Here is a 9,051-nt window from a genome sequence, read left to right as displayed (position 1 = left end):
GATCCGGGGTCTCCTCCCCTCGAGCAAGGCCCTGGTCCAGCATCCCAGGTGTCCTGCTTTTGATGGGGAGACTGAGGCAGAGGGGACAGGGGCGGGCAGGCCGCTGCCCCAGAACCCTCTGGCAAGAAGGAGGGGACACGATGCCTGTTGCTTTAAGCTGCGGCTGGGCCCCACCTGGAAGCCGCTCGCCCCGCATTCTCGGGGCGGGGGGCAGGGTGGGGCGCGGGGCCCTCCGAGCTCATAAGGTGCGGGCCGGGCGGGAGGGTGCAGGTGCTGCCCGCCATGCTGCCTGCGCTGCCTGCCGCGGGGGCCCTGCTGCTCGGCCTGCTCCTGGGGCTCCTGGCGCTCTGGGGGCTGCTCTGTGCCCGGCCCCCGGGCCCAGCCCCCTGCTGGCCCCCCGGGCCGCGCCCGCTGCCCCTCGTCGGGAACCTACACCTGCTGGGCCTCCGGAGACAGGAGCACGCACTGATGGCGGTGGGTCGGGGGAGGTTCCACAGCCCAGGCTTGCCTGGGGCAGGCGGGTGGGGAGCCCCAGGGCTCCCCGTCTTGAGAAGACAAAGACCCCCGGCCCCAGGAGGCAGGTGCCCAGGGGTCCCGGAGTGGCAGGCCAGGAGGGCTCCCTGGAGGAGGCAGCAGGTGGTGCACGCTTGCGGGAGGGTCAGGCTGGGTTGGGGGCCGGGAGGTGCCGTGGGGGCAGCCAGCCAGGTCCTCGCCTCCCCAGTTCCCTGTGGCCGCCATAACCAACACGGCAAACAACCAGAACTTTCTGCCTCGCGCCAAGGGGCAGCTGAAAACCGAGAAGCACCCCTCAAACACCCGAGGCAAGGCTCCTCCCTGCCTTTTCCGGGGGCCCCCGGCCACCCCACACCCCTCCTGGCAGCTGCCTCCCCCCGCCTCTCCCCTGTCTACCCCCTTCTCAGAAGGACTGGACTCGGGGCCACCGGCTCCAGGGTGCCTCATCCCAATGGATTCTGTCTGCAAAGACCCTATTTCCAAACAAGGCCCCGTGCCCAGGAGCCAGAGCTCAGGGGCTCGATGCTGCCCTGGGCAGGAACCAGGTGGACCCCCCTCTCCCCACAGGGCCAGTCCCTGCCCCCTCCCGGGACAGCACTGCTGCCCCTTGGACTTCACCCCCTGCCCTCGCCAGGTCCCAGCCTCCTACCCAGCCACGGCCCCCACAACATCCTCACTCTCCACCACCCAGGATGCTCCTCCTGGATCTGGAACCTTCCAGCATTGCAGCTTCCCCGGGGCCCTGCCAGCACTGCTTGCAGGAGCAGCTGGTGACCATGAGGCGCCCGGCAGGGCTCCCGCCCCGCCTACCCCTCAACGTGCTGGGGGCTGCAGACACCAGGCTCAGGGAGGGGGCCTGTGCCCAGGGCCAGGCGCGAGGCCACGCCAGGGTCCAGCGTCCCGAGGGCGAGCAGCAGTGGACGGGACGGCAGCCCCGCTGTGCCCCCCACTGCGTGTGTGAGCATGGCACCTGCCCCCCATGCAGGAAAGGCCCTTCCTCGGGTGGAGCTGTGAGGACGAGGGGCCGGCACCCGGCAGGAGGCACCCAGGCCGAGCTGAGGCCTGAGGAGGGGGCTGCGGGGCCCAAGCCCTTCTTGAGCCTTTCCCTGCGCAGGCCCCGGGGCTTCCGGAACATGCCATCCCAGCAGGCACCCCTCCGGGGGGCACACGGCCCTGGCTGCCTGGCCTTGGGGCTTGGGGGGGCCCCAGGGTGTTTCCCTGCAGGCACACCCGGCGCCAAGAGCCCGCCCACCTTCCCGGAGGAGGACGTGGGGTGGGGGGGCCCCCAGCCCCTCCTCCGGCCAGGCGGACTTGTCCACCTTCGCCCCTGCTGACCCCGGTTGCCACCGTCACCCCCGCCTCGGCTGCCCGTCCTGCTCTGGGTCTCAGCGGCAGGGGGGCCTGCGTGGGGAGCGGGCTGCCGTGACCTCTGTCCCCTGCTCCCTGCAGCTCTCGGAGCGGTTCGGGCCCGTGTTCACCGTCCACCTGGGGCGGCAGAAGGCGGTGGTGCTGGTGGGCTACGAGGCGGTGAGGGCGGCGCTGCTGGACACCTCCCAGGAGCTGGCCGACCGGCCCCCCATCCCCATCTTCCAGCTCATCCAGGGGGGCAGGGGTAGGTGGGGGCAGGGACCTGGACCCCAGCAAGGGCCCGTCACAAGTGAGGGTCCCGGGAACCGGCAGGCCAGTGGGGGGCCGGGGCTTGCCAAGACGCCCTCCTGGGAGAAGGGGAGCCGGCTGGAGAGGGGTGCCCGGGTCTGCCCGCCTGGCCCCCAGCCCCGCTCCCCCACCCCCAGGCATCTTCTTCTCCTCCGGGGCGCGCTGGAGGACTGCCCGCAAGCTCACGGTCCGCGCCCTGCACCGCCTGGGCCTGGGGCCGGGGCCGGGGGCCCCCCGGGTGCTGGAGGAGCTGCGGTGCCTCGTCGGGCAGCTGGACTCCTACAGCGGTGAGCAGGTGCCAGGGGACACCCCGCCCGGGGCCCCATGCTCCCTGAGGCCTGAGGCCCACCCCGTCCCCCCCAGGCCGGCCCTTCCCCCTGGCCCTGCTTGGCTGGGCACCCTCCAACGTCACCTTCACGCTGCTCCTCGGCCGGCGCCTCCACTACCAGGACCCCCTGTTTGTCTCGCTGCTGGGCCTCATCGACCAGGTCATGGTGCTCCTGGGCTCCCCGGGGCTCCAGGTGAGGGCCCCGCCCGCTCCCCCTTCACTGGCCTCCAGGTGAGGGGCCCACCCGCTCCCCAGCCTCCAGGTGAGGGCCCCCCCCAACCCACCCTCCAGGTGAGGGCCCCGCCCGCTCCCCCTTCACTGGCCTCCAGGTGAGGGCCCCACCCACTCCCCCTTCACTGGCCTCCAGGTGAGGGGTCCAATGGCTCCCTACTCCCCCACCCCTCCACTTCCAGGTGAGGGGCCCACCTGCTCCCCCTTCACTGGCCTCCAGGTGAGGGGCCCCCCAACCCACACTCCAGGTGAGGGCCCCACCCGCTCCCCCTTCACTGGCCTCCAGGTGAGGGGGCCCCCCAACCCACCCTCCAGGTGAGGGCCCCACCCACTCCCCCTTCACTGGCCTCCAGGTGAGGGGTCCCCCAACCCAGCCTCCAGGTGAGGGCCCCACCTGCTCCCCAGCCTCCAGGTGAGGGACCACCCAATCCCTACCCCACCCCACCCCACCCCTGCCTCCAGGTGAGAGGCCCAATGGCTCCCTACTCCCCCACCCCTCCACTTCCAGATGAGGGGCCCACCTGCTCCCCACCCCCAGCCTCCAAGTGAGGGGTCTGCCCCAGGTGTCATGGGGGGGTCTGCTTTGCGCCCATGGCTGTCTCTCCCCAGCTCCTGCCCTGCCCCCCCACCTCAGCCTCTGCCCGAGGAGCCCTGGGTGTGGGTGAGGCCGAGGGGCCCCTGTTCCTGCACTACCTGGGCGTGCCTCAGACCAGCGCCCTGTGCCCTCTGGGATGTGGGGACTAGAGCAGGGCCCCCGTCTCCCCTCACACCCTCCCACCAGTCGCAGGGGGCCCGGAGGGGCAGGGGGCAGTGGGGGCAGGAGGGCCTGTGCGTTTCTTCCCCGGCCCCTGCCGCAGCTCTGAGGGGACCGTCACCTGCCGTCACCTGCACAGCTCTGCGTCATGTTCGGACACCAGTGGTCTGTGCATCTCTGCTTCATAACGTAAAATTTCACTATTTTCTGTCTTCGTCACCTGCTGACCACACGTTTCCCTGAGGACACACGGGGTGCGCACGCACCTTCTAACGAAGCCCCATTCCCACACTCATGCACTTTGAGTTCCGCGGGAGTGAAGCAGGGGTTGGTTTTCTCCCTCCTCTGCATCAAAGCCAGGGGGTCCCTGGGCTCACCGGAGGGCTCGAGAGGGGCGGCCGCACGGCTGGGCGTGGGGGGCGGCTCACGTTGGCAGAACTGGGGCAGCCAGGGCGCTGTGGCAGCCGCTGGCATCACTGGGCACCCGAGGGCAGTCACAGCCTCCTGCCCGGGGCCGGTGCTCGGAGCCCCCCACCCTTCCATGACCTGGGGCAGGTTCCAAGCAGCCTGGGGCCACCTGCCCCCAGCTCAGGTGTGCTCCTGGCCCACCAGCCCCTCTCCTGGCACCATGACCCGAGGTTTGGACGAAGTCCCCTGTCCTGGGCTGGGCTCCCCCACCCCGGGGCCCGGGCATGAGGACGCACCTGGGCTGGGTGACGCCCCCTCCTCTGCTCCAGCTGTTCAACGCCTTCCCCGGGCTCGGGGCACTCCTGCGGCTGCACCGGCCAGTCCTACGCAAGACGGAGGAGGTGTGCGCCATCCTGAGGGCCCTCCTGGGGGCACGGCCGCCCCCCACGCCCGGCGGGGGCCCCCTGCAGAGCTACCTGGATGCCCTGCTCCAGCAGTGCCAGGTGGGAGGGACCCCTGCAACTGGGATGGCCAGGCAGTCCCATGGGGGTGTCCTGGGCCCCTCCGAGGAAGCAGCCGAGCTGTGGAAGGGTCTGTGCCTGTCCCACTCCAAGCTCCTGCACCTCCTGGCTGGGGGCCTCTCTGAGCCTCAGTTTCCTCATCTATGAAATGCACTGTCGCGGCACCCACCTTTTGTGTTGGGTCCAAGGTGGGGGAGAAGCCCCCTAGCCCTGCCCGACCTGCCTCTGCAGGTCAACGACCCCAAGAGCCCATTTACAGAGGCTGACGCGGTGGCCTGCGCCCTGGACATGGTCATGGCCGGCACGGAGACCACCTCCGCCACGCTACAGTGGGCTGCCCTCCTCATGGCCAAGCACCCCGATGTGCAGCGTGAGCCCCACTGCCCCCCCGCCTCCCCTCCTCCTTCGGGTGGGTGGGGCCCCGGGCCTGGCCGGCACCTCGCCCTCACCCTCGCCCTCGCCCAGGCCAGGTGCAGGAGGAGCTGGACCGTGTGCTGGGCCGTGAGCGGCCACCTCAGCCCCGGGACCTGCAGGCGCTGCCCTACACCAACGCGGTGCTGCACGAGGTCCAGCGCTTCATCACCCTCCTGCCCCATGCGCCCCGCTGCACCGCGGCCGACACCCACCTGGGCGGCTACCTCCTCCCCAAGGTGGGCTGCCGGCAGGAAAGGGGTCCGGGAGCGAGGGGAGGGGGCAGTCATCTGGGTCCCTCATGGCCTGACTTCAGCGTGTCCTCTATGTGCGACCTGGGGGGGGGGGATCGCCTGGCTGCCAGGTGCCTCACCTATAAAATGGGGCTGCCAGGTCTCCACCCCTGCCACAGCCAGCCCTGCTTGCAGGACTCCGAGCCCCTCTAGGCACACCCTCTGGGGCCAGCCTGGGTGGAAGGGGGGCCCTGGAGCGGCAGAGGGGGCTCAGGCCTGGACGCCCCCCGCCCTTGCAGGGCACCCCAGTCATCCCCCTGCTGACCTCCGTGCTCCTGGACAAGACGCAGTGGGAGACCCCGGACCAGTTCAACCCGGGCCACTTCCTGGACCCGGACGGGCGGTTCCTGCCGCGCGCCGCCTTCCTGCCTTTCTCCGCAGGTGCCACTGGCCTGGCCCCGGGGAGGCTGGTGATGCCTAGTGGGTGGGGGCCCTCCAGCCCCCCAGTCCCCACCACCCCGCTGCCTCCTGGGCCTGCGCTGAATCACCTCTCCAGAGCCCAGTTCCTCCCCAGGCCCTGGGCCTGCTAAGAAAGACCCCAGACCCCCTGCTACCCCTGGGGTCTCCCCCTTACCACTAGGACACAAGGCCGGGCTCAACAGCAAAGAGAAGGAAAGAGCTGGCAGAGGCCTGCCCCGGCCCCTCCCCACAGGCACACTTTCCCCTCCCTGCCGCCCCCCAGGCCAAGGTCCCGGGGCCCAGCTCACACGGGAGGAGCCCGGGGCCGCCCCTCCTGGTCCGCGGTTAGCCCCGGGTCGGCCCCTGCTCCATGGGAAGGGCAGGGCCACCCCGCCAGCCACCCCGCAGCGCCTCGGTTTCCCCACAGGGCGCCGGGTCTGCGTTGGCGAGGGCCTGGCCAGGGCCACGCTCTTCCTGCTGTTCGCCGGCCTGCTCCAGCGACACCACCTGCAGCCCCCACCTGGCATCGGCCCCGCTGCCCTGGACACGGCACCTGTCCCAGCCTTCACCATGCGGCCGCGGGCCCAGGAGCTGCGGGCCCTGCCCAGGCCCTAGGCCACCCGCCTGCGCCCCCTGCTCTGGGAGAGGGGTCCAGAGGACCAGGGCCTGGCCTGGCAGCCATGGGCTCACCCCTGCCCCAAGCGTGGACGACCGAGCAGCAGGGTCCCCGGGGGCAGGTAGGGGGGCCCGGGCTGTTTCTTCCAAGGCCCTGGGCCCTCTCTCAGACACCTGCAGCCCCTTGTGCCCCAAATGTCTCCTCGGGGGTGGCCAGGGCTCCTGGAAGTGCAGACGTTGGCTTCTGTCCCGTCCGTCCCCTGAGGGCCCCCAACTGTTGCTCAGGCCCCTTTGGTGCCACAGACTCAGCACCCCACTCACAAACCCACCGAACCCCCAGGGCTCCCCACTGCCACTTCTCTGCCAGGCCCCTCCCACTCAGGCACAGGGGGCTCCACCTGCAGTTAGGGGTGCAGGGGAACAGCGGGGGACGCAGACAGCTGCCCGTCCTCAACTCCACTGGGTGCTGCCCTGTGCCAGGCCCTGGGGACTCGGCGGGGCCGCTGCAGACGAGACCCTCTTCTTGGGGCCCCTGGGGTGGCCGTGCTCCTGGGAGGTGCCAGACCTGCTCCCTGGAACCGGGACCCCCAAACGCCGCGCTCGCACTCCCCGACCTCGCCACCAGGCGTCGCCCTCGGCCCACTATGGGGCGTCTTCCTCCAGGGCAGCTCCCCAGGGCAGGATCCTCACATTTTTTCCAAAAATGGGGTGCTGAGACTGAGGCTCCGGCCCCTGCATGGCCCCCAACTTGCTGGAGGGCTGGGGCCTAGTCCACGCTGGGCCTCCGTTTACCATCTGTGACCAGGGTGACGGTGCCAGTGGCTGTGCCGAGGCTGGGATGTGACAGGCTAGGGGCATCCGCAGGGGGAAGGAGCGGCCTTTGGGCAGGCCCCTGGCGCAGGAGGGCCCCTCTGTGCGGGACTCCGCAGCCCCGGAGCTGGGGGGCTCAGTGGGACCATGGGAGGGCAAGTCTCCCCGAGATGTGCCTGGTGCTGTGACAACTACTTAGCAGCACCTCAGCCAAGCCTGGGGAGCCCCGGAGACCCCACTCAGTGGAGAGCCAGGTCCACAGCACAGTGAGCGTGGGTGTGAAGGGCAAGCCAGGGTTTGCCGGAAGGATGCTGGGGCTCCTCGTATGTGACCCTGGGGCAGACGGGGAAACTGAGGCCCTGACCTGCACGAAGCTGAGAAGCTCCTCCCGTGACCAGGCCTGTGACATTGCTGCCACCAGGACGCACTCAGCTCCTGCTGCTCAGGTGGCCCCTGCGGCCATCGGGGACAGACAGGGCCTTGGCGGAGCCACACTGCCCGCACGGCCCACGGGGCCACCCACACTGCCCATACCTGCCAGGCCCCAGCACCTGGCGGGAGCTGTGCGGAGGCCTCAGGGACGTGTTCACTGAGCGCCAACAGCCTTGTGTGACCACGTTGTCAACATTCCCGTTTGCAGATGAAGACACCGAGGATGGGGTGGGGTCAAGGGCACACAGCTGTGGCCCAGGGAAGCTGAGGTGGCTGCCTGGCCCAGCACTGAACTTTGGACATGAGGATTGCCAGGTTTCGCAAATGTTGCAAGGGGTGTACTTATACCAAATAATTACTGATTTATCTGAAATTCAAATTTAACTAGGTGTCCCGTATGTTTTGTGGCAATGCCACTTGGAACAGGCCTCTTTTCCAGGCCACTGGTGTCCACCCCGGGCAGGTGGAGACTTCCTGCCAGCATGGTGGCTCTGTGCCAGCCTGGGGCACGGAGGCGGCCTTGGGCACTGGATGCTCCATCCTGGCAGCTGTTCCCCCCCCTCCTTTGGTGGCCTCCCGGGCTTTGGGGGGGATTGCCTGGCTGCAAGGGAAGCAAGGCAGCCTCTAGCCACTCACCACCCCCAAGAGCCTTTTCTCTGGTCCACTCTGATCCCCTTCTCTTCTTTTAACTCTTGTCTCTGCCCCCAGACCAAAGCCTTCCTTCTCTGCAGAGGTGCCTTTTCCTGGAGGACTAGCTGGCTGAATGGGAGGAGGGCCAGGGGCTGGCGGGCGTGGAGGGAACTTACGTGACACTGGGTAATGCTGAACAAATAGCCACAGGCGGCACCCTCACCTCTGGGCCGGGCCCTGGACTCAGCAGCAGACAAGCTGGTTTCTGCTGTTCTTCTGGGCTAGGGAAGGCAAAGGGCCGTGGGCTTCCAGGCACTTCCTGAGGACGTGTGACTTGGGGTGGCACCTCCGCCCAGTCAAGACAGGGTAAGAACCAGTTTAGCAAAAATTAAAAAGTTCGACAATACCAAATGCTGGTGACGGAGCGGAGCAGACAACCTGGGAGGGAAACAGGCGCAATCGCTTTGGACGACAGTGAGCACAGACGGTGCAAACGGAGGGCCCGTGACCCCGGATTCCAGCTGCAGATGCTGGGGTCTGGGGCTGTGGTGTCCCCGGGGGGAGGGTCCTTGTAACCCATGGTGCCAGGCAGTGGCCACAGGGCCGGAAGAGGTGGGCAGATCTGATACTGAGGAGACTGTGCCAGGGACTCAGGGACAGCTGGTGGGCATAGGGGTCAGGTGGGGCCAACAAGGTGGGGACAGGGCTGGACAGGGAGGCGGGGGCCGTCTGGCAGTGCCCTAATGTCAAGCGAAGCCCGATGGGGTCCCTGGTACCAAGATGCCTCCAGGCCTGTGGGCTGAAGGACCATCCGTCCATCCTATTCCCCAAACCATCTGGGGCCCCCCAGGCAAGGGCCAGCCCCCCGTCTTGCCCAGGGCCTCCACTCCAGGCCAGGCCAGAGTGGAAACACCCAGCGCGGTGTGGCCGGCCCAGGGCCCCGCTGCCTCACCCCCAGGTCTGGGTCGAGTTTCCTGCCAGCTGCATCTCCAGAGAAGTTGGAGAGAAGCCTCCAGATGCCCTGAAGTCCCCAGATGCATGGGTGACCCG

At 68.9% G+C, this 9,051-nt stretch overlaps 1 protein-coding gene across 1 annotated transcript; it reads left to right on the top strand.

The window, feature by feature from the left end:
* The first annotated feature begins 282 nt into the window (after positions 1-282).
* On the top strand, positions 283-6,316 carry LOC119517197 (cytochrome P450 2W1). Its single transcript, XM_037813766.1, has 9 exons — positions 283-474; positions 1,963-2,125; positions 2,307-2,456; positions 2,533-2,690; positions 4,220-4,393; positions 4,643-4,781; positions 4,877-5,061; positions 5,355-5,496; positions 5,942-6,316. Exons 1-9 carry the CDS (start codon positions 283-285, stop codon positions 6,127-6,129), a joined length of 1,491 nt encoding a protein of 496 aa, XP_037669694.1. The 3' UTR covers positions 6,130-6,316.
* The last annotated feature ends 2,735 nt before the right edge of the window (positions 6,317-9,051 follow it).

This window comes from Choloepus didactylus, chromosome 21 (assembly GCF_015220235.1).
Source record: "Choloepus didactylus isolate mChoDid1 chromosome 21, mChoDid1.pri, whole genome shotgun sequence".
In the NCBI taxonomy this organism is placed as follows: Eukaryota; Metazoa; Chordata; class Mammalia; order Pilosa; family Megalonychidae; genus Choloepus; species Choloepus didactylus.
The sequence above is the reverse complement of the archived record's forward strand: the minus strand, read 5'-3'. Positions and strand labels throughout refer to the sequence as shown.